The following is a 24,268-nucleotide window of genomic DNA, read 5'->3' on the forward strand; positions in this document are numbered from 1 at the left end:
AAATCTACAAACAACAAATGCTGGAGAGGGTGTGGAGAAAAGGGAACCCTCTCGCACTGTTGGTGGGAATGTAAATCGATACAGCCACTATGGAGAACAGTATGGAGGTTCCTTAAAAAACTAAAAATAGAATTACCATATGACCCAGCAATCCCACTACTGGGCATATACCCAGAGAAAACCATAATTCAAAAAGACACATGCACCCCAATGTTCATTGCAGCACTATTTACAATAGCCAGGTCATGGAAGCAACCTAAATGCCCATCGACAGACGAATGGATAAAGAAGATGTGGTATATATATACAATGGAATATTACTCAGCCATAGAAAGGAACGAAATTGGGTCATTTGTAGAGACGTGGATGAATCTAGAGACTGCCATACAGAGTGAAGTAAGTCAGAAAGAGAAAAACAAATATCGTATATTAACGCATATATGTGGAACCTAGAAGAATGGTACAGATGAACCAGTTTGCAGGGCAGAAATTGAGACATAGATGTGGAGAACAAACGTATGGACACCAAGGGGGAAAAGCAGCGGCGGGTGGGGGTGGTGGTGTGATGAACTGGGAGGCTGGGATTGACACGTATACACTGATGTGTACAAAATGGATGACTAATAAGAACCTGCTGTATAAAAAAATAAATAAAATAAAATTCAAAAATTCAAAAAAACCAAACAAACAAACAAACAAACAAAACAATCAGGAGAAAACTTGGTGAGAGAATATTCAGAAGAGACAACAACTAAAAAGAAAAAGAAAAGTTTCTGAAATGGAAGTAAGTTTAGTCTGTTCTAGAAATATGCTGTCCACTAGAAATAATATAATATGCAAAATAATAAAAATAATGTGACACATAATTTTAAATATTCTAGAAGCCACATTTAAAAAGTAAAAAAAGTGGTTAATTACATGTTAATTTTGCTTTAGTTTATCTAATATATCCAAAATAATAGCATTATGAATATTAACAATGACAAAATTAATGAGATATTTTACATTAATTTTTATACTGCCTTTGAAATGTGGTATGTATTTTACACTTACAGAACAAATGCATTTAGATTAGCATATGGTAAATATGGTATCATATCATAAGTGATCGGTAATCACGTGTGACTGGTAGCTACCATATTGGACAATGCAGCTCTAGAGACTGAAGGGTGACCACTGTCTCTGAAGGTGCCTACGGAAGAGAATGGATCAAGGTGAATTTGGAGAGAGAGATAATATACAGATCAAATAGTGCCTTCTAGACAGTGGCAGGAAATTTGGACCATATCCCAACTACAGTAGGAGTCACTGGAGGGTTCTCAGTAGATTGAGATGATGTGACCACTGCCTGTTCTAGTCCAGCTGGGCTGTTATTTCAAAACACCACAGAAGGGGCTTCCCTGGTGGCGCAGTGGTTGGGAATCTGCCTGCAAATGCAGGGGACATGGGTTCGAGCCCTGGTCTGGGAGGATCCCACATGCCGCGGAGCAACTAGGCCCGTGAGCCACAACTACTGAGCCTGCGCGTCTGGAGCCTGTGCTCCACAACAAGAGAGGCCGCGACAATGAGAGGCCCGCGCACCGCGATGAGGAGTGGCCCCCACTTGCCGCAACTAAAGAAAGTCCTCGCTCAGAAACGAAGACCCAACACAGCCATAAATAATAAATTGATTAATTAATTTAAAAAAAAAACACGAAGCTTTAAAAAAATGATTAAAAACACAACCAAAAAAAAAAAAAAGAAAGAAAATCAGAAACTCTGGATTTTAATCCCAGCTCTCACTGTTTCTAGCTTTATGACATAGTACAATCAGTTCATCACCTACAAGTGCATGTATAACATTATATATTTTATAAATTTCCTTTAGTCAAAAAAAATTAGGGACTTCCCTGGTGGCGCAGTGGTTAATAATCCGCCTGTCAATGCAGGGGACACAGGTTCAAGCCCTGGTCCAGGAAGATCCCACATGCCACAGAGCCACAACTACTGAAGCCCACGTGCTCTAGGGCCTGTGCTTCGCAACAAGAGAAGCCACTGCAATGAGAAGTACGTGCATCTCAAAGAAGAGCAGCCCCCGCTCGCCACAACTACAGAAAGCCCACGTGCAGCAACGAAGACCCAACACAGCCAAAAATAAATAAATTAAATAAATAAATTTAAAAAAATTAGATTTCCAAGCACATAAAATATAGCCAGGTTCAATATTTTATTTTATTTTTCAATATTTTATTTTTTAGTTAGTTAATATGATATTTTAGGGGTTTCCTGGTGGCACAGTGGTTAAGAATCCGCCTGCCAAAGCAGGGGACACGGGTTCAACCCCTGGTCCGGGAAGATCCCACATGCCACAGAGCAACTAGGCCCATTTGCCACAACTACTGAGCCTGCGCTGTAGAGCCCGTGAGCCACAACTACTGAAGCTCGCGCGCCTAGAGCCTGTGCTCCACAACAAGAGAAGCCACCCCAATGAGAAGCCCGCACACCGCAACGAAGAGTATCCCCTGCTCGCCACAACTAGAGAAAGCCCGCACACAGCAATGAAGACCCAAAACAGGCAAAAATAAATAAATAAATATTTTTAAAATTTATAAAAAAATAATATAACATTTTGGGAAACTAGCTTGGAGAAAAAATATTAAAGAATATCACTTACAAATAACAATGTGAGAGGGAAATATAGGTATTTCAAGCATAAAACATGAACTAATGTGAGTTTGAAGAAGAAAAGAATCAAGGAACACATAAAAACTGACCTATACGGAAATATGAAGAGCCAGCTGGAAATGTTACACTTTTAAAGCAGCTGTCTAAAATTAAGTGGATGTTGAACTATAAAGGTTGATCAGCATATAAACTATTCACAAAGAATATTCTTTGGGATACATGCCATGATAATCAAGGGGAGACAGTAGCATGCACAAAATCCCAAGCAGGTAGTTTACTTGACTCCACAGGCACCTGCCCAAGGAGAGAGTCTCCTCACAGTGTTCAGCTCCATCTATTTTATAGGAAAAAAGCAGAGGCTTGCTCACTGAATAAATTGCATGAAAGATTTCCAAACCTCCCCCCGCCCCCGAGAGCTTCAACTTCCATGTTTTAACATTCAGTATCTTCTCTGAGCTTTTTAAATAGGAAATTAGCTGGTGTGTGAATGTTTCTTTTGTAAACCTATGCTTGGTAGGTTTGACTGACTTAGAGTCAGTGATTCTTACATCCCAGTGTATTCGGCCCATGACCTTTCTTTCGTAAACTTACACAGAGAATTCTGTATTGCCAGTATCTGTTTAAAGTCAGCCCTGACTTTAAGAATTTATACTTTTGGGACTTCCCTGGTGGCGCAGTGGTTAAGAATCTGCCTGCCAATGCAGGGGACACGGGTTCAATCGCTGGTCCGGGAAGATCCCACATGCTGTGGAGCAACTAAGCCCATGCGCCACAACTACTGAGCCCGCGTGCTGCAACTACTGAAGCCCATGCACCTAGAGCCCGCGCTCTGCAACAGAGAAGCCACCGCAATGAGAAGCCCGCGCACCACAATGAAGAGTAGCCCCCGCTCGCCACAACTAGAGAAAGCCCGTGCACAGCAACGAAGACCCAACGCAGCCATAAATAAATAAATTTTTAAAAAAAATACTTTAAATAAATAAATAAAATAAAATAAAATCAGTGCTTTAAAAAAAAAAAAGAAGAGCAGTAATTCCTGCATTCTTGTTCATCTCACTGGGTTGTAAAAAAAAAGTGGATCATCGCCTTAAATGTAAGAGCTAAAACTATAAAACTCTTACAAGAAAACACAGGAGCGAAACTTCGTGACTTTGAGTTAGATAATGATTTCTTAGATATGACACCATAGCACAAGTGGTAAGAGATTGCTAAGCTGGACTTCATCAAAATTAAAAACTTCTGTGATTCAAAGGACACCATCAAGAAAGTGAAAAAACCACCCACAAAATGGGAGAACATATCTGCAAATCATTTATCTGATAAGGGGCTTGTACCCAGAATACATAAAAAACTCTTACAACTCAATAATAAAAAGACAAATAGCCCAGTTTAAAAATGGGCAAAGGTTCTGAATAGACATTTCTCCAAAGAAGACATACAAATGACCAATAAACATATGAAAGAATATTCAACATCATTAGTCATTAGAAAAATGCAAATCAAAACCAGGAGATATCACCTCACACTCACTAGTATAACTAGTAACAAAAAGACAGTAACAGTGCTGTCCAGGATGTGGAGAAATTAGACCCCTCAGGACTTCCCTGGTGGGGCAGTGGTTAAGAATCCGCCTGCCAATGCAGAGGACACGGTTTCGAGCTCTGGTCTGGGAAGATCCCACATGCTGAGGAGCAACTAAGCCTGTGCGCCACAACTACTGAGCCTGCGCTCTAGAGCCTGCGAGCCACAACTACTGAGGCCCGTGCGCCTAGAGCCCGTGCTCCACAACAAGAGAAGCCACCGCAATGAGAAGCCTGTGCACCGCAACGAAGAGTAGCCTCCGCTTGCCACAACAAGAGAAAGCCCGCGTGCAGCAACGAAGACCCAACGCAGCCAAAAATAAATGAATGAATGAATGAATGAATGAAAAAAAATTAAGGAATGCCTTTCTTTCTTAAAAAAAAAAAAAAAAGAGGGGCTTCCCTGGTGGTGCAGTGGTTGAGAATCTGCCTGCCAATGCAGGGGACACGGGTTCGAGCCCTGGTCCGGGAGGATCCCACATGCCTTGGAGCAACTGGGCACGTGAGCCACACCTACTGAGCCTGCGCGTCTGGAGCCCGAGCTCCACAACAAGAGAGGCCGCGACAGTGAGAGGCCCGCGCGCCGCGATGAAGAATGGCTCCCGCTCACCGCAACTAGAGAAAGGCCTCACACAGAAACGAAGACCCAACGCAGACAAAAATTAATTAATTAATTAATTAATTTAAAAAAGAAAGAAAGAAAGAAAGAAATTAGACCCCTCATTTATTGCTGGTGGGAATGTAAAGTAGTGCAGCCACTCTGGAACACTGGCAGGTCTTCAAAATGTTAAACATAGAGTTTACCGTATGACCCTGCAAATCCACTCCTAGGAATATATCCAAGATAACCAAAAATATATGCTTACACAAAAGCTTGTACAGAAAATTATAGTAGCATTATTTGTTATATCCCCAAAGTGAAAACGACTCAAATGTCCATCATCTGATGAATTAATAAACAAAATGTGCTATATCCACACAAAATATTACTTAGCCATAGAAAGGAACGAACTATTGGCACATGCTACAACCTGGATGAACTTTGAAAACATTAATCAGATTCCATGTCTATGGAAATATCTAGAAAAAGCCAATCTATAGAGATAGAAAGTACATGAGTGGTTGCCAGGAGCTGAGGAGATTGGGGGAACATGGGCAGTGATTACTAATGGGTTTGGGTTTCTTCTGGGGGATGATAAAAATGTTCTAAAATTTATTGTGGCAATGGCTGCACAACTCTGTGACTATACTAAAAATCATTAAATTCTATGCTTTAAATGGGTAAACTTTATGGTATGCAAATTATAGCTCAATGAAGCTGTTTAAAAAACAACATCAACAAAAAACTGCCTAGCCTAGCTCAATAGGCAATGCCTGATTACTTCCAACTGTGTCCAGAACTAAATAACCCTGGGCGAGTCTGTTTCCCCACGCTTTGGAAGGACTCCTAAGAGGTCCCTCCCACTTTTGACCCTTCGGAATCCTGAAGGAGCAAACGTTTGCCCCCGGGGTCCTGGGGTGCCTCTGGGCAGGGTAATGGACCACAAGATCTACAACGCTTAGACCTTGGGCAAACAGTGCCAGGGCTCACACGGTCCTCATCGTTTCTCTACGGCCCCGCTCCCCGCCGCTATCGGCCTGGAGATGCGCTTACCCAAGGCACAAGCCATAGCGGCGCCCACCAGGCCTCCCCCGGACACCACCACATCGTACACGGTGTCTGACGAGGCGCCGGCCCACCTCCGGCAGGAGACCAGCGGGACCCTCCGGGCAGCGGCAGGGGCAGTCCCCCACCGGATCCCGGCCAGCCTGGCCGCCATAGTCCTGACCTGCACCGTAATTGGCGTCCCGCTGGGCCCGCCTGGGGCTAGCACTTCCGGAGCAGAGCTCTCCAGTCACAGGCCGCTTGAGCCGGCACCTCAAAACCGGAAGTATAACGTGCAAAGAGAATAGGCCAATCAGAAAACGAACTTTGCCTGCTTGGGCGGGACAGATTAGAGGCTGCCTGGGAAGGGGACTGGTTCGTGTATCCGCCTGGGAGCCAATCAGAGGCCCAAGCTAGAAAGGGGCGGAACCTGACCCGCTTAGCTTGCACCTCCACGGCCGCTGTCATCCCCGCTGTCTCCGCCGCTTCTGCCTCTTCACCGCTGAGACGATGACCGTGGGCAGGTCTGCAGGAGACTCCGACGGCGCACAGTGGAGCCGTCAGGTGAGCGGGGGGAAAAAGAAGGGGAGTGATCGTGTCTGCGCCCCGGAAAGAAATCCCGAAGAGAGGAAACTGTTCGAAGTTGCCTTGGAGACAGACGGCAAGGGCGTGTCACAGGGGCGTGGGATTAAAATGGGCAGTGTTTACAGAGGCGGACTCTTATCTCCGGGACCTGAACCCCTTGAGCCCTTACGTCAGGCTCTTCATAGAACCATAGAAATGGCCCCCAGTTTCCGCTTATCCTCTCAACCGCCCCAGGACTAATAGCACGATTGTTGTCTCCATTTTGTAGAAGAGAAAAATGAGGCACAGAGAGATTTAAGAAATTTGCCCCCAAATTCATAGAGACAAAGTAAATTGGCGGTCGCTTAGGGGTTAGGGAATGAGGAGGGTTAGGGAAAATAGGGAGTGACTGCTAAATGGAATGGCGTCTTTTGGGGGGTTATTAAAATTGTGGTGATGGTTGCACAACTCTGAGTATACTGAAACCCAATGAATTGTACACTTGTATGAATTGTATAGTAGGTGCGAATTATATCAATAAAGTCGTTTTTTAAAAAAGGAATTTTCCTAAAATCACACGCTCTTTAGTAGCAGAGCGAGGGCTAGAGCACATACATACCTTTGACTCAGAATCCAGTGTTCTTTTCAGTATTAGAGCCGGACCCAGTTCAACCATCACCAAGTGTCACTTGGAGGCCTGCAGCGGCCCGTCCCAACTGGTTTCCAGCCGCAACCAACCAGTCACCCTGTGCGGTCCCATCATGGCCGCAGCCTGCTTCTTTCAGGATATCTCTTGCTACTATCCTCCAAGCACACTGGCCCTCTTTCTACCTCTCCAAAAGTCCAAAATTTTGTCCCTGCCTCAAGGCCTTTGTATTTGCTTTTCTTCGAGCCCCAAACCCTCTTACCCCAGATCTTAGCAAGGCTGAAGTTTTTCTCACCAATCAGGTGTCAGTCTAAAAGTCCTCCACAGTGAGAAAGTACAAATCATCCAGGACTGGGAAAGTAAAACTCAGACTGTAATAGACCCAGATGAGGCCAGCAGCAAGATAAGCAGAAATCAGTATTTCTCACAGGGCCACACTATACCTGCAAAATGACTAATACCCCATACTTCTAAATGATTATGCTTACTTATCAATTACTTACTCAGCCCTACTTTGCTCTTGTCACCTTTTGAATAAAAATTGCTCATTCACCCACTTACTAAACTGTGCCCTCTTTATGACGGCATCCATCCATCCTTGCTTCCCCTAACCCTCCTCAGAATCATTCAGGACAAGCCAACCCTAGAAAAAGTCCCCACCCCGCGCCAAGTTCCCTATACTTTCCCATGGTATGCTGTAGCAAATTAATAAACCTAGTTCTGATTACAGGTACATTCCTAGTGGTCTTTATCTGGTGGGCTTTTATCAACAGAAAAGCATCCCATAGCCACTCCATCACTCTATAATCTCACAGTTTCATGGCTTTTATTGAATTTATTACCATCTTACATTATCTTTCTCCCTTCACTAGGATGTAAGCCTCATGAGAGTAGGGACCTTGTTTGTCTTGTTCGCAGCCTAATACTCAATGCACATTAGGCACCCAATAAATATTTTCTGAATGAATGGAGTTTTTAAGCCCAGTTGGATTTCCCACTTTCTAGGACTCTTTCAGCTAGACCACACTGTCTCTCCTATTAATTACTCATTCCTAGTAACAGGGTAGGAATTAGCTAGAATATGAGGAAAGCAGAGGTATAGACAAGGGAAGCAGGAAAAGGAAGATTGGCAGCAAGTAGGTAAAACCCAAGTAGGGCAGGTCCCAGAGTGTGGCCAAAGTTACAGGTAGGATTCCTGGAGAGCAGGGGTGCATGGTGAAGGTAGGTTCTCCATAAATGCTCACCGGACTGCATGAACCAACTTCAGCTCTTTGTTTCCCTTTCCTGCCCTTCAACCAAGCACACCTCATATACCAATATGTGAAATTTCTTTAAAGCAAGGAACACATTTTTCTTTGTCCCCCGCCCCAGTCCCTAATGTATACTTATTTAAAATGAAATTAGTAGTTAAGTTTTTAAATCACAGCTTGACCCACAGTCTACTCTATTTCATTTCAGATATTTCCCCCCAAATCCTCCTCAGACACAGAGGCAGAAGAGGAGCTGTGTGGGGATGGGCTGGTTTTGCCCAGGGCTGGCAAACTCAGTGAGTTCATCAGCCCAGAGGAGGAGACAGATTCTACTTCTGACTCAACTGCGAGTTTTTACGAGACCCTGCAGGCACTAAGGCAGAAAGGCAGGTGGTGCCTGTTGGAATCCCTTTATCTGTCTGACCCAGACAGTGATGAAAGCCTCTCTGAAGATGATGAGGACCTGGAGAGTTTCTTCCAAGACAAAGGCAGGGGGAAGCCGCAGGTGCAGTCCCCCCCGTCTCCGAGGTAAGGCAGTGCAGTTCAACAGCTGCCTCACTGCACAACTCTGGCCAAGTCACATCATGACTCTGGGCCTCATCTTCCTCCTCAGTAAAACAAAGACCACTCCTGTAAGTGCCACCTACCCAGGCTTCAGCCCAGAATCAGCCAAATGTGTTCTGATTCCTACCCAGCAGTCCTGAATCACTTTGGGTAACCTTGAGTCACCTGAAGGTTTGGAATCAATTAAAGAGATGCCTTTCCCAAATATACTACCTCCCTGAGAATGGCAACAAGTTTCATTTCCCTTGGCCAAGCCCTGCTATATGCACATATACTTTATCTCATTTAATATTTACTTTCTCCTCCCAATCACCCTGTAAGTAGATACTATTTTTGCCATTCTACAGATGAAGAAATTGAGGTTCCAAGAGAACCTTGCTCAAGGTCACACAGCTGGTAATTGTTTGAAGCAAGATTGGAACCTGGGCCTGACTCTAAAGGCTTCCTGTGCACCACTGCACTCTTCTCTCTACCGAATGAAAATATTAAGAGTGCAAAGTGGCAATTCTTGGGTCCATTCTAAGGAGAGACTTTCTACTAGGGCTGCTAGGATGGCCTGTGGGAAGGAGAGAAGCCTGGTTGAGAAAGGCGCAGGCCTAGAGGCCTGTGGGGCTGCGATGTGAGGCTGAGAAACTAACTGTGACCTGCCGGAAGGGAGGGGGAAGGAGGAGGATCTTGGAGGAGCCAGGCCTCCTGGCCCCCCTGTGCTCCACGCACAGAGCTGCTCTCTCCCCGCAGGTGTGGCTCCATGAGGCGCTGCAGCTCCTTGAGCAACCTGCCCTCCGATCTTCCCAAGGCTAAGCCTCAGCCACCCTCCAGCTCCAGGCCTCTCTCCCAGCACAGAAGCATCAGCTCCTGGGCATCATCCATCACCGTCCCTCAGCCGTTCCGCATGACGCTGCGCGAGGCCGGGAAGAAGGCCCAGTGGCTGGCCTCGCCTGCCTCCTTTGAGCATGAGAGGCAGCAGGCCCAGAAGCAGGGCCAGGAGGAGGCCGAGTGCCACCGGCAGTTCCGGGCACAGCCTGTGCCTGCACACGTCTACCTGCCCCTCTACCAGGAGATCATGGAGCGCAACGAGGCACGCAGGCAGGCAGGGATCCAGAAGAGGAAGGAGCTGCTTCTCTCTTCCTTGAAGCCCTTCAGCTTCCTGGGGAAGGACGAGCAGCGAAAGAAAGCCATTCAGCAGAGGGACCTGGTCGCCACAGCTAAGGCCAAAGTCCCCAAGCAGAAGGCCACCAGGAGGATCCCCAAGTCCATTCTGGAGCCAGCCCTTGGGGACAAACTCCAGGGTAAAGACATCCTTGCCTCCGGCCTGCCTCCTGCCTGGGGGTACCAAGCGGTGCTGTGGGATTTAGTCGGGCTCGGGTCACCCTGGCTCAGAGATGGGCTGTTTGGGCGGACCCGCTAGAGGCCTTGCTCAGTGCCGGCCATGGAGTAGGGTTGGGTCTGCCCGTACAATGGGGGCGCCTAGTCGGGAGAGGAGTAGGAGGCCCCGGGTTCATCCTGTTGACCTCACCTGGCTCAGTGAGTGGATACGAAGCCCTCTGTGGCAGCATGGGTGCCAGAGCAGAGAACCACTCAGAGACATCTGAGTACCAGCCTAGGCCAGCGCCACCACTAGCCAGCTGCCCCGAGGAAAGCCCCCCACGTCCTGTGAGGTACTCATTTCAAGACGCATAGTTCAGTTAAAGGACTCTGGCTTTATTCGCTCATTCCATAGCATGTGCCACGTCCCAGGCGTGAATAAATAGATGTGGAGTTTGCGGACATGGGAGGGAGACAGACAGATAATTACAAATGTGATAAGTCACTTGCAGGAGTTAAAGGGGGAAGCCTAGGGGTCCAATGTCACCTATAACAGAGGGACCTGACTTAGAGTGCGGTGAGCGGTGGGAACAGTTAGGGAAAGTCCCGAGGGAAAGTGAACGCTGACCCTGAAGGAGGAGCCATGGTGAATTCAATGAAGAGGGAAGAAGAGTGTACCAGGCAAAGATAATAGCATGGAGGTAAGAAAGCTGAGCACATTCAAGGCATGGAAAGGTAGAGGGGAGACAGAAGAGGAGCGGGGGGCGGGACAGACAGGCACAGGCCAGACCTGGGGCCTTGTAGGCCATTGGGGGGAGTTTGGACTTCATCCCAAGGGCAGGGGGAGCCACTGAAGGGTTTTAAGTAGGGTGGCTCATGATCAGATACGAAGTTCAGAAAGCTCACTCTGCTGTGGAGATAATTATAGGGGGACGGGCAAGTCCAGAGGGATGTTGATCTGTAGGAGCCTATTTCAGTGATTCAACTGAGAAATTATGAAACTAGTAGCAGGGAGGATGAAAAGAGGCTGGACCAGAGAGAGGTTAAAGAGGAGGAGGCGGCAGGACTGATGAGCGAGGAGGAGGTGAGAACAATGTGGGCAGTGGGCTTGGGCAGTTGGGTGGACGGTGGGGCCTCTGCCTGAGAAGGGAGACCTGGGAGAGGAGCAGGTGACTGGCCCATCCCTCCTGCTCCATCTCTGAAGAAGGAACTGTAGGAAGTGCTCAGTAAATGTAAATGGTAGCTGCTTCTGCAGCCTGATTGGCACACAGCAGTGATGTCCTAGTCAGCATTCATTAAGGCACTCTCCAGGAAAAAAAAGGAAGTTGATTTGCAGTGTTTGCCGTTTTCATGGTATAAATACTCCTATCCTGGCCAATTTCAAGCTTTCCACACGATGCCAACTAGCTCGGAAAATTCCTGAAAAGTTAATGCTGAGTTCCAGCACACTAACTGCGAGTGTTTAAGAGGGAAAGCTCACCACACCTTTTGGTTTGAGGCTTGGTCCCTTCTCACCCCTCGCTCCCCTGACTTCTTCTCCACAGAAGCTGAGCTCTTGAGGAAAATTCGCATCCAGATGAGAGCCCTGGACATGCTCCAGATGGCCTCCTCCCCCATCGCTTCCTCCAGTGGCCGGGCTGACTCACAGCCTCGAATAGCCACCCGGACCCGGGAGGAGAAGCTTGGGTTTCTGCACACTGACTTTGGATTCCAGCCTCGGGTGAATCCTGCCGTCCCTGACTATGAAGAACTTTACAAGGCCTTCCAGAAAAGAGCTGCCAAGAGAAGAGACACCCAGGAGGTGACTCGCAACAAGCCCTTCTTGCTGAGAACCGCCAGTCTGCGTCGTACTCCTCGGCCCTGTGATGCTGCCGCCTCTGAAGGGAGGAGGGTGAGAGCCCAGGCCACTGCAGGAGGGTCAGGGCTGAGGCCCTAAACACAGGAGGGGCCAGGTCTCAATGGAAGGCACTTCTCATGACACTTTTCTATCTTAATTTTTTTAAAACACCGGCTCAGCTGTAAGCAGATCCACGGTTCCTAAAAATTTAAGACCACAAGAATACTTCCCTTCCTTCCCTCTCTGTAGAGGGATTTTGCAGAAATAAGTGCAAACAAGTCTGGAAGGCAGGGAGTTGGGGTCAATTGCCATGTCCCAATACCAATTCCAAAGAACTCTTCTCATTTAATTAAAAACTTTGGGATTGATATCCAAGTCTTGGCCCTGTTTAACTAAACTCAAGATCTCATTACCCTTGCCTTAATCCCAAGAAAGAACTGAAGATTCTGACTAGTCCTCCGCTGAAATCGATTCCTAGTTAAGATAGAAACTAATCGCACATGCTGTCCTACCAATATTAGCCTTCATTTCTTCTAGGAATCTCCACAGCCACCCGGCACACCCCTACCAAGGAGTCGTTCTCTGAGTGGCCTTGCTTCCCTCTCTGCCAACACCCTCCCCGTGCACATCACAGACGCCACCAGGAAGAGGGAATCTGCAGTCAGGTGAGTGGTCAGCCTGCATGAGACCCACAGTGCTCAGATCTTGGCCCCAATGCTGGAAAGCACTCCGCTGCTGGGCCTTCTCTCCTGTTATCAGAGAGACCGAAAGGGGTGGAAGGGGAGTCTTGATCAGGACAGGAATTCATGTGACTCTCCACACTTAGTGCTGGAGAACACTTAACCATCACTCAGCCAATATTCTTGGGAGACTTACTTTGTGCCAGGCACAGCGTTAAGGCTGGAGATACCTTATAGAACCTATAGTTTAATATCTAGTCTGAAATACAGAAAGGCAAAGAAGCAACTATCAAATCTTGTGAGTAGCACAATGATGGGGAAATGCAGGGGACTGTGTGTGGGAGGGGCATTGGGCAGCCTGGGTCTTCTGTAATAGATGCCTAAGGTGAAACCTGAAGAATGAGAAGTCAGCCAGACAAAGGCTGGAAAGAAACAAGTTTCCAAACAGAATAACATGCGTCAAGACCCACTGGTGAAAGAGAAAGGAAGCATTAGGAACAGGAATTCAGAGAAGCCTGAACCTGTGTGTGTGAGCCTGCCACAAAGAAGATGAGGCATCCATCGCATAGATTTGAGATTCTCTGAGATTCATCTTGGGGAGCTATTAGAAGTCAGTTGGGAAGCAGGAGCCTCCTTATTTTTAACTCTTTAACTGACCTCTGTCCTGGTAGTCTCATCCAGCCAGCACCCCAGCAGGAGTTCCTCCGCTAGGCCTCTGAGCTGAAGTCAGCAGGAGAGGTCATGCTGTAACTGGTGGCTTAGCTCTGGGAGAGGACTGGCATCTCGGTGCCTTCCTGTGGGGCTCACAGAGGAGTACATGGAATCTACTTGGCCCTTTAAGACCCACAACAGGGATTTTAGAAATGTATTTAGCATCCAAGGGATACTCCCTTCTTCCTCAAATTTCACAGTCAGAGTTACTAAATCAAGGCTAAATGCATCAGAATCCTGAGGTCCCACTACGATAGGTCTCATGAACCAGACGGTGGCCCACCTGCAGAGAATGTCCATATCTGCGTTCTGGCAATAGCGAGTTTGACATATTAGCAGATTAAACTGTTATACCCTCCTTCCTAATAAGTCCATTTGAATATGAACACCCTACTGCAAGAGTCTTGACTGTTTTTTCTTTTGGTAGAACTCTCCATAGTACCTTGTAGAATGATACTTGTACAAACTAAGTGCTGCAGGTTGACCCCAAATTGTGCATTGAGGGAGGCCCGTTTCCAGTTCTCTGTGGAAATGCAGGTTTGTATTCCCAAAGGACCATGAACCCAGGCACCTTCCAGCCCACCATTTACAGCACAGTTGTCAAGGGCAGAGGCTTGGGAGTCAGACATCCTGGTTCTAATCTTGGCTTTTCCACTGGCATGCTGGGTAGCTTCAAGCAAGTAGTTTACCCTCCCTGAGGCTCAATCTTGTTGCCTATAAAAAGGGAGACCTACAGTCCTTACCTCACAGGGCAGCTACGAGAATTTAAGCTAATGGCTATAAAGCACTTATTGGTGCCTGTCTGCACGTGGTTCAGTGTAGGTAGCTCAGCAAATGGTAGCAATTAGTATTATTTTGTTTCCAGATGGCAAGACACCTGAGTGTAAGAATATTTTAACTCATGTTTTTCAGTTCAATTAATGAACTTCTCCTGGGGTAGAAACTCACTGTCCATAGTGCTGGGAAGGCTTCATCTGCCAGTGCACTTAATCCAGAATCTTCTTCTTTCTGAAATGCCAGTGTAGTAAATTACTCACCCATTCATAGAAAAAACCAACTGACTTTCCAGAGAGGTTACTAAGATTGCTTTTAAGTATACCCAGGTTGGTCATTTGTATTCTTTTTTTGCCTCTTCCCTTTAGACGTTCACTTGAGAAAAAGGACAAAGCAGATCAAAGTACTCAGTGGTCGGAGATGCACAAAAAGAAGTGTCAGGCGATATCTAAATCTGTGACCTTGCGTGCGAAAGCCATGGATCCCCATAAAAGCCTGGAGGAGGTGTTCAAAGCAAAGCTGAAAGAGAATCGGTCGGTGTCCTCCGTGTGTCTAAGGGATAACTATCTTGGGAGCCATTTGCCTTGAAAATGGCAAATTGGGGTTATTACAGTAGGCTCCTATAACCATAGAATCAAGGATTTTGCCAGGCACAGTTAGGAATTTATAATGTCTGTGGGAGTTATTCCACTTAACTGAAATTAAAGGTATTCCCGATTGGAAAAACCTGGAATTCATTCTAAAAATCTTGTTAATTCCAGGAACAATGACCGTAAAAGAGCAAAAGAGTATAAGAAAGAATTGGAGGAAATGAAGAAGAGAATACAAATAAGGCCCTATCTCTTCGAACAAGTTACCAAGGTAAATCTAAACCGTCATTCACTTTCTTTCTGTCTTAGATGAAAGGGCTCTTAGAAATTATGAAACAGCTTAATATCTGGGTATTAAACACTTCCTTTAGGCTCAGAAAGATTCTAAGCTTGGCTCATTTTATTACTACCATCTTTCCCCAAAGTAAGTAGTGCACTGGTGAACACTGGACTGATTTCATCCAAGACTGGATTCCAAAGGCATCTATAAAGGGATATTTCACTTCCTGGGGTTTTCTCTATAGTCTAGCCTTCAGCTTGAATCAGAGTAGAGGTTAGATCCCAGGCATACAATTGATAGTTTGGCTGTGTTGGAGTATCTTTAACTTGCTAATGTCATCTCTCCTCCTGTAGTGCTGGTGCCCTGGGCACCCCCAGCCTCTACAGCTGTGGCACATTTATAGGTCTTCAGGGGTTGAGATGCTCACAAGCACTCCACAAGGCCTCTTCCAGATTTAGTGGCTTTCTGGCTGGAAGAGTCACTTTAAAATGTTCTCTAGATTCCTAGGGAAGTTGGACGCAGTTGAGATCTCCCTAAGGAAGCTCTGGGGCTACTTGAACAGTCTTAGAAAGGCCACCGTCCCAGATAGCTTTGAGCTGCATCAAGCTCTGTAGATCTCTCTCCTCTCCAGAGTTTCAAACAAAAGTTGGCATTCCCTAGTGACCTGGTTCCAAATGTTGGGCATTATCTTATAGCCAGTGCATTATTTAGGCATTTCCTGGGTCCAGTCCTCCCCAGTCCCCTACATATTACACACACACTGGACTGTCTTGGATTTACTTAGCAACTTGCATTGCTAAGTAAAAATTTCTCATAATGACGTTTGCTCTTCATGTTAGCTTTTTCCTAGCAAGCTCATTCTCAGATCTCAAAAGATCTTTCACCACTCTAGGAAAAATACAAAGTACTCTATATGACTTTGTTCTTGAACACTTAAACAAACAAAAAATAACCTTTTTCTGGTCTACATGCATACCATCCATCCTGTTAAGAATGTTACAAGTGCAGCTTATTTTCCATTTGTTATATTTCAGTATTCCTGATGATGGTTTGGTTGCTTTTAAATGTTAAAAATGTTTTTAGTCCATCTTTTTCATCTGGGTCTCACTTGGTCTTCCAAAAATCTAAATCCTTGCCTCACAAAGGTGTGGTTCCCAAAACAACAGTTGCCATCTCCTGAGAGTATTAGAAATACAGAATTGCAGGCCCCATCTGAGAACTACCTAATAAGAATCTGCATTTTAACCCGATCTTCAGGTAGTTCCTATGTACTTTAAAGCTTGAGAATAAGGCTCTAAGTAATTTTCATACAAATCTGTGTCCAGCACTACAGGGGGGTGGTGGGGTGGAAAAGCAGTATTACAAGCATACAGATTAAGCAAGCAATTTAGAATTATCTGGTAATTCAGCTACAGCAGATTAATTTCCATTCCACAGGACCTTGCCAGGAAGGAAGCAGAACAACGGTATCGTGACACCCTGAGGCACGCTGGGCTCGATGAAGACTTTGTGAGGAACAAGGGTCAGGGCAACCAGGCTTTACAATGGAAAGAGCAATCAGAAGTCCGTGATTGTCCCAGGTAATCAGAGATACTGCTGTCATCCTGCAGCTCTCAAGTTGCATCCCTAGTAACGCCACTGGGAGGAAGCTTTAGAACAGTCACTCATATTTTGAGATCACAATCCTGTATTTATAGAATACTCATCTAGAGATCTCCAAGTAACACATTTAAATTTGGTGAGTAGTGCAGTTGTGAATAAAATATAGCTATTGTGTATTAGGTCTAGATTCCTTCAATTTGAAACAGATCATTTTTCCAATCCCAGTCCAATGCCATCAGTCAAAAGTACTTCTACTTCAATTCTGAAGAAAAATCATGTATATTTTTACTTCCTATAAAATGATAAACTACACTCTTCGTTTACTTACTTATTGGATAAGTGAAAGTAAAAACCGTTACAGGGCCACAATAAAAGCTTTAAATATCCTGTACAATCAAAGCCTTTCTTTTCCCCTCAGCTTGGTCACCATGGCTTGTTCAAATCTAGCTTTTTTAAAAAACTAAATAAATTTATTTATTTATTTATGGCCGCGTCAGGTCTTCTTCGTTGCTGTGCGCGGGCTTTCTCTAGTTGTGGTGAGCGGGGGCTGCTCTTCATTGCTGTGCACAGGCTTCTGACTGCGGTGGCTTCTCTTGTTGCGGAGCACAGGCTCTAGGCACGTGGGCTTTAGTAGCTGTGGCTCGTGGACTGTAGAGCACAGGCTCAGTAGTTGTGGCGCACAGGCTTAGTTGCTCTGTGGCATGTGGGAATCTTCCCAGACCAGGGCTCGAACCTGTGTCCCCTGCATTGGCAGGCAGAGTCTTAACCACTGCGCCACCAGGGAAGTCCCAAATCTAGCATTTTTTAAAAGCAACTCATTAGCACCACCTCCTCCATTGATATCATATAAGTCAAAGGGAGAAAAGCACAGTATTTCTATTACTCTCAATTTTGTTTTAAGTCCTAGTAGCCCTTCCCCTAATTCCTATCTCAGTTTTCCCCCTAGAAATTTGCCTTTATACCCCATACAAAATAATGATAATGTTGAAACCATGCTTAAGCCTTACACGATGCTTCGATTTAAAATTTAAAATTTTATAATTCTTTAATTTATTCTGCAGCACTCATGAAACTACGTAAACTCGGCATCAGGAATCCACGGCAGGATTTAGAAGAATCTCTAGAACAGCCTACAAGCCCCAAGAAAGAACTAGAGGAGCTGTCTTATGAATTACCAGATAATCTCAAATCATTTGGTTAATCAGTATACTTAAAACTACTGCTTTCGAATAATATCAAGCAGCTACCTTGGGGTTGAGTCAAGGCAGGCAAAACTTGGGTTTTGAGTCATGGTTACTTTTGGAGAATGGCGGAAAGAAAAGTAGATAACAGAGAATGGTCCAAGTAAATCAAAGTGGAGAAGTTCAGGGTAGAGGGATCAGAGCTAATTAAGGGTTCTTGCTTTGTGCCTCACACTTAAGCATACAGGTACAGAAAAAAGGGCATAAGCCCAAATGCCTACAGAGGCTAGTCAGGAAACAAATGGGTCAAATGGGCTGGCTGTCAGATTAGCAGGAGATAGTAGAGACTAGAGAATATCAACCCTGATGGAATACAGGCCCAGAATTGCCAGATCAACCACATTTTCAACAGAAACCAGAAATGTGCATGTCGGCAACTAATTTAAAACTTACTGGAAATTCCCTGGCCGTCCAGTGGTTAGGATTCCACGCTTTCACTGCCAAGGGCGTGGGGTTCAATCCCTGATCGGGGAACTAAGATCCCACAAGCTGCGCAGCCCAGCCAAAAAAAAAAAAATTTATTTGGAAATAATATGTGGGAAAAACAAAACATGTTTGTTTGTATATCAGATTAGCCCATGGGGGATGACAAGTTTGCAACCCCAAATACGGGGTTTCTCAGCCTCAGCACTATTGACATTTTGGGCCAGATGAGTCTGTGTTGGGTGAGGAAGCTATACATTGTAGGATGGTTAGCAGTACCCCTGGCCTCTATTTACTAGATACCAATAGCACCCCTCTCCTCAGTTACGACAACCAAAAACGTCTCCAGATATTACGAAAAGTCCCCTGGGTGGCAAAATGTCCTTAGTTGAAAACCACTGTTCTAGTATAAAAGTAAGGCTACTGGAAGCCAAAACTGGCATTTTAAGAATACAAGTAATTGATATGAACTCAGTCTATCTAGCACAGGATAATTATGCATGTCATTAACAAATTAAGAACTATAAGTACTTTATTTAAAACAGCAGTTAATTCTTTGCTGTTATCTGCTTAGAATGTGTCACTCTGTGCATGTGTGTACTATGTTAGCATGAGGTTCATTTTAATAAATTTGAAACTTCTGACAGCCATGATTTTCTAGTAGGTGATCTCTGGATACTTTTCTTCTCACCAATAATAATGAAATAGTCTCTCTCAGTAACTCTAAAGACAGGATGATGGTAGCAAGAGTGCCTACTCTGACAGAAGAACCTTTCTCATGTTTTTTAAAGTATCTTTCTGGAAATATTCAAAAATATCTGTTATTATTGCCATTTTTCCAGACTCAAACATGGTCCTTTTGGTGATGACAAGAATGATGATACTCTGATAACTACCATGTGGGTTTGCTAGTTGGAGATGAAGATGCTCATGTCATCTTCCCCAAGACTTCTGAGCTCAGTTTTACCTGCATGGACTCCTGAGGGTAAATCAGTGCCCCATCTTAAAGGGAAAGACTGAATTATTTTCTTAATCTCCTCTCAAAAGGAAACAAATTTTGTTTAAAACAAGGAGCCAAAGAACTGACTGGCTGTTTTGTTTATTTAAAGGAAAAACAATTGAAGCTCTGAATCAGGTGATTTTTAACTTAAAAAAAAAACAAAAAATAAAAAGCAAAAAACAAACAACCTCTTAACATGCTACTGTATGTTCCATAAACAAAGAAAGCAAAGTGGCCAAGTAGAGGTGTATAGGACAAGATAGTACCTCAGCCTGGGCCAAGCAGGGATTCAAGTAATTTATTTTTTTGAAGACCAGTGGCAGAGAGTCTCTTACTCAGGTTGCTAAAGGGAGAATGTCACAACAGAACTGACACCACTCCCTTCTCGAAAGCAACAAGGCATCTTGAAAGCTTAACTTCTTGGTGAAGTTTTATGGTTGGTGGCAGGATTTAGTTCCATGTGAAAAGACAGCTCGGTATGGGATGAAAACTCTTCAAAGGAAAACCTCCCCTCAACAGTCTTACTGAGAAACTTCAGCCAACAAATAATCAAATTCACTTTTGGGAGAAGTCTATCCCAAAATTGTGCAGTGGGAAGAGAGGTAGGTACAGTTACCCAGCCCACATTCACTGCTTTCTTCCTTGTCTGAATCAGATGGTAGTTGAATAGAAGCTCTCCTACAGTCATCTTCTAGGCCAGGAAAGATGAACAGAGGCAAAAGTGGGGTCCTGTCCTTCACAGATTCATTTTGGTTCTGGCAAACTGTGAGCCATAAGCATCCTGTTCCCACTGCATGCACTCTGGGTTCAGGTAGAGCTGCTCTTCCAGGAGTCAGCACCCATGCTCATGTCCGTCCTTCAGTTAAATCTCCTTGGTTTAGTAACTGTAAGAGATTAAAAACAAATCTGGAATAGTTACCAGTGAATAACAGGAAAAATAATTCATACTAAGTGACAGCTTTACAATTGGGGGTGGGGAATGCATTGCAGGGGTGAGTCAGGGACAGCTAGTTCCAAATCAGAAGACATGCACAGACTGATAGATCTCATTTATGTACTGGCCTTGGGACAGCACTTTGACCATTTGATGATGCTGGCATTCCTACTATAGCAGTAAAATATCCTGATAATAATAATTATAATATCCTATAAGCCAAACTATTATTTGTGTAATCACATACTCACTAGTCAGTGATGGAGGAATCTATAACCACAGGGAAATCAGAACTGGTGGAACCAAAAATCTTACATCAGTCAGTTAGCCAAAGTACAGGCTGAAGGCTCAAGAAGAAGTAAAGGGAATGTAGTTCTACATGAGAGCTACAACCCACTCATGAAAAATCCAGGGATTTCCTGGGCTTAAAATACCTTTCCTGTGATGAGGGAAGACAAGCCTGAGAGTCTCCAATAGGGTGGCAGCTACCGTGGACATTCTACTCTACATTCAAGGTTCCTGTTGAAAGGTGTTTTTGTATAATAATTGATGAAATTGGGTTCCATTTTATTACGAAAAGAAAATGAGATGGGAATAATACAGTGAAAACAGAATAAACATTGTTTGTTAAAATCTAATCAGATAAATTCTAGAGCTGGAGATATATTTATTTGGTGATCTTAATTTAGATGAAGGTAATTTACATAGTAGAATTCAATGGTATGGAATTTAAAGAAATTTAAAGAAAAATTTTAAACTTAGAGAAAGAAACCACAGATTTCAGTTGATACTGTGTGGTAGAGATTAGGAATGGTATATTTTTGTTTTGTTTTGTTTTGTTTTAATTTTATTTATTTATGGCTGTGTTGGGTCTTCGTTTCTGTGCGAGGGCTTTCTCTAGTTGCGGCAAGTGGGGGCCACTCTTCATCGCGGTGCGCAGGCCTCTCACTATTGCGGCCTCTCTTGTTGCGGAGCACAGGCTCCAGACGCGCAGGCTCAGCAATTGTGGCTCACGGGCCTAGTCATGCCGCGGCATGTGGGATCTTCCCAGACCAGGGCTCAAACCCATATCCCCCGCATTGGCAGGCAGATTCTCAACCACTGCGCCACCAGGGAAGCCCAGGAATGGTATATTTTTAATCTAGACCAAGATCCAGATGTTTACACTCAAACTTAGCAATGGCACTTTATGAGAAATGTTAAAGAATTTGTAATTTCTGTTTTCCTCCTTGTTTTATTTGGGAAATATTCTAAGATATAGTCAAAGCTAACTGGCAATCACTTATACTGGTTCTTGAATTCAAGAATGTGAAGTCAGTGTGGCTATGGAACCCCATTTGGGATGACCTTTAGTCCACAGAAGGTCAAAAGCCCTGGGGTCTCAGCTGGGTCTGCACAATGAGTCCTCTGTCTGATTCTCAGAAGACCTGGCCACACTGAGGAAAAATCAGAATTGTCCAATTTGAACCATCTGAGTGAGAGTTAACTTGTAGTTTTTCATATATTTTCCATGATAACTTCTGACACTTGTTCTTGATAAGTTATTTTTATTTTTAGAGCATACTTACAGGAGTCCAATTAGAAGTGCATCAGCAGATTCTTACAGGTCTGATCTACAATGCATGGTGATCTTTAAAAAACAATTTGGAATGGGCATGTGTTGTTTTAAGGGTTGCTATTGCCTTCTCCTTCTCTGGCATCTGAGAATAATCCCTAAGGAGTCAATATTCCTCACTCACTGGAGGAACAGTCAGTTAGTACCTAGACCCCGGATGAGGAAGAGGATGAAGCCTGGAGCCTTTGGGGGCTTATAGCTTGAAAAAAAAATGAAGGTATTGGAGGATGTGATAAGCCCACCTTCAGAAGGAAAAGGAGGGGATGAGCAATGAAAATGCCTTGATGGGAGGAAGGTAATAATGGTATAGTAAAGGAAAGACAAAAGAAGTGAGGCTCAGACAGAAGTTGTATTTGTAAATACATAAGGATCCATGAGGAAAAAGTGATAGTGAAGGATTTTCAACTACATCTAAGGGCAGCACTTTCCTCTTGTGGTGTTAATATTTTTCTATTAAGTGTCTGAGGCTTCCATTCTGAAACTGGGTACACAGGACTTAAAGGCCCTTTGTGTTCTCCTGGAGTGAAGGCCGAGTTTTCCTTTGTTTTTTTTTTTAGGTAGTCTGTGTTATTGTGTCTGCCTGAGGCTGTGAGTGAGCATCTCCCAGACAAGGACACGACACTCGGAAGCCAGCTACAGGTTCAAGAGAACAAATGTGCTACTACTGGACTTTCTGCATCCACAAATCTGACCATGTCATACCCCATTTAAAACCATGCAGTGGCTCCCCAGTGCCCCCAGGATAAAATCATGTCCTATAAGGCCCTTAAAGAGAAGAACCAGCTTGTCTTTCCTGCTCTCATTTTTCCATCCCACACCAATCTCTCCATTCCATGTCCATCACACTCAACCCTTTGTCGTTCCATAGTCGGGCGTGCTCTCTTCTCCTTTGTACACATTGCTACCTTTACGCCTGTTAAACTTCTTCCAATCCCTCCCACTTCTCCATCAAGATGATTACTATTCATCCCTCAGGTCTCAACTTAAACTCTAAAACTTATCCTATCCTGACTTCCCCCAAGACTAGCACTACTACCCTGTATAAAAATTGCCAGTTCATTGACCTGTTGCCCTTCCCATTCTAAACTCTCTGTACAGCACAACTCCAGGGGCACCATTTACATAGCTATGGAGTTATAAAAGGCAGAGGTCCTAACTCTGACTCTAAGCTCTTTGAGACAGAGATTATATTTTGTTTACTACTGTATAACTAGTACCCAGCAGAGTGCCTTGCACACATCAGGTACATAATATCTGTTGAATGAATTATCTTTATTCATCTGGCATTTATTTGGGGTAATCTGGAGTGCTTCAATTAAAAAAAGGTATTTAGCAGTATGGGAGAGAAAAACTCCAAAGTTTCAAATATAAAAAAAGAAAATGGGCTTCCCTGGTGGCGCACTGGTTGAGAATCTGCCTGCCAATGCAGGGGACACGGGTTCGAGCCCTGGTCCGGGAAGATCCCACGTGCCGCGGAGCAACTAAGCCCGTGCGCCACAACTACTGAGCCTGCGCGTCCGGAGCCGTGCTCCGCAAAGAGAGGCCGCGACAGTGAGAGGCCCGCGCACCGCGATGAAGAGTGGCCCCCACTCGCCACAACTGGAGAAGGCCCTCGCACAGAAACGAAGAACCAACACAGCCAAAAATAAATAAATAAATAAATTTAAAAAAAAAAATTAAAAAAAAAAAAATATTCTTGCCAAGAGGAAAAACAAACAGTAATCTAATCAAGCCTCTAAATGTAATTACCAGTTTTCAGGAAGTCTGTGGATAGAGAAAGAAATCAAACAACAAAAGGAGTCAATCAACCAAAATCAGAATGTGGGAAATGCTATAAGACAAACAACCCAATTCCTTAAATAGATAGCCATACTGAAAAAAAGAGGGGGAGGACTATTAGAGATAAAGAGAATTATTAACCAAATGCAATGTATAGGCTTTGTTTGAATTCTAATTCAAACCAACCAACCATAAAAAGATTCTTTCTGAGAAAAAATTTAGAAGGCTAAGAATCAGAGGATATCAATAAATTATTGTTAATTTTGTTGGGTATGATAAAGATATAGTTATGAAAAAATATCTGTTAGAGAAATATTTACAGATGAAATGTCTATGATTTAAAATACTGCACTACAAATAAAACATCAACAGCAAACAGTAGGAAGGAAGTGATAAGAACAGTAGACAGTTAATTGTTGAAGATGGGTGACAAGTACATGGATCACTATACTATTCTCGTTCTCAGTATTTATACTCTTTGAAAACTTCCATAATAAAACATTTTAAATAGATAAACGAAGAGGGGAACAAATAAAGGAAGACTCCACAGGTGAGACATGTTCCAAAGCGGTTACCAGGAGAAG

At 44.3% G+C, this 24,268-nt stretch overlaps 3 protein-coding genes across 10 annotated transcripts in view; 1 reads left to right on the forward strand and 2 right to left on the reverse strand.

The window, feature by feature from the left end:
* The window catches only part of COQ6 (coenzyme Q6, monooxygenase), a 22,778-nt gene extending 16,353 nt beyond the window's left edge, over window positions 1-6,425 (reverse strand). For 3 of the 4 annotated variants that reach the window (XM_068542823.1, XM_068542807.1, XM_068542816.1), the window contains exon 1: window positions 6,325-6,425. Coding sequence is in view for 1 of the 4 variants with exons in the window: in XM_068542801.1 (XP_068398902.1) it covers window positions 5,899-6,064 (166 nt within the window). In the remaining 3 variants the exon portion in view is untranslated. Of the gene's footprint in view, window positions 1-5,898; window positions 6,109-6,324 lie in introns of those variants that run through there. The other variant, XM_068542801.1, reaches the window with a different exon arrangement.
* Window positions 6,332-22,981, forward strand: FAM161B (FAM161 centrosomal protein B). 3 transcript variants are annotated; one of them, XM_068542761.1, is made up of 9 exons: window positions 6,332-6,453; window positions 8,558-8,877; window positions 9,652-10,202; window positions 11,763-12,109; window positions 12,593-12,720; window positions 14,589-14,753; window positions 14,982-15,081; window positions 16,528-16,670; window positions 22,463-22,981. In XM_068542761.1, exons 1-9 carry the CDS (start codon window positions 6,400-6,402, stop codon window positions 22,464-22,466), a joined length of 1,812 nt encoding a protein of 603 aa, XP_068398862.1. In that variant the 5' UTR covers window positions 6,332-6,399; the 3' UTR covers window positions 22,467-22,981. The 3 variants fall into 3 exon arrangements, with proteins under 3 accessions (XP_068398862.1, XP_068398841.1, XP_068398852.1); XM_068542740.1 differs by lacking the exon at window positions 22,463-22,981 and adding an exon at window positions 19,199-19,548; XM_068542751.1 differs by lacking the exon at window positions 22,463-22,981 and adding an exon at window positions 17,754-19,149.
* The window catches only part of ZNF410 (zinc finger protein 410), a 39,085-nt gene continuing 34,590 nt past the window's right edge, over window positions 19,774-24,268 (reverse strand). For all 3 annotated transcript variants that reach the window (XM_068542778.1, XM_068542788.1, XM_068542770.1), the window contains one exon: window positions 19,774-20,240. In XM_068542778.1, coding sequence (XP_068398879.1) covers window positions 20,202-20,240 — 39 coding nt within the window. In that variant the 3' untranslated portion in view covers window positions 19,774-20,201. The remainder of the gene's footprint in view (window positions 20,241-24,268) is intronic.

Source organism: Eschrichtius robustus, chromosome 1 (assembly GCF_028021215.1).
Source record: "Eschrichtius robustus isolate mEscRob2 chromosome 1, mEscRob2.pri, whole genome shotgun sequence".
Lineage (NCBI taxonomy): Eukaryota > Metazoa > Chordata > Mammalia > Artiodactyla > Eschrichtiidae > Eschrichtius > Eschrichtius robustus.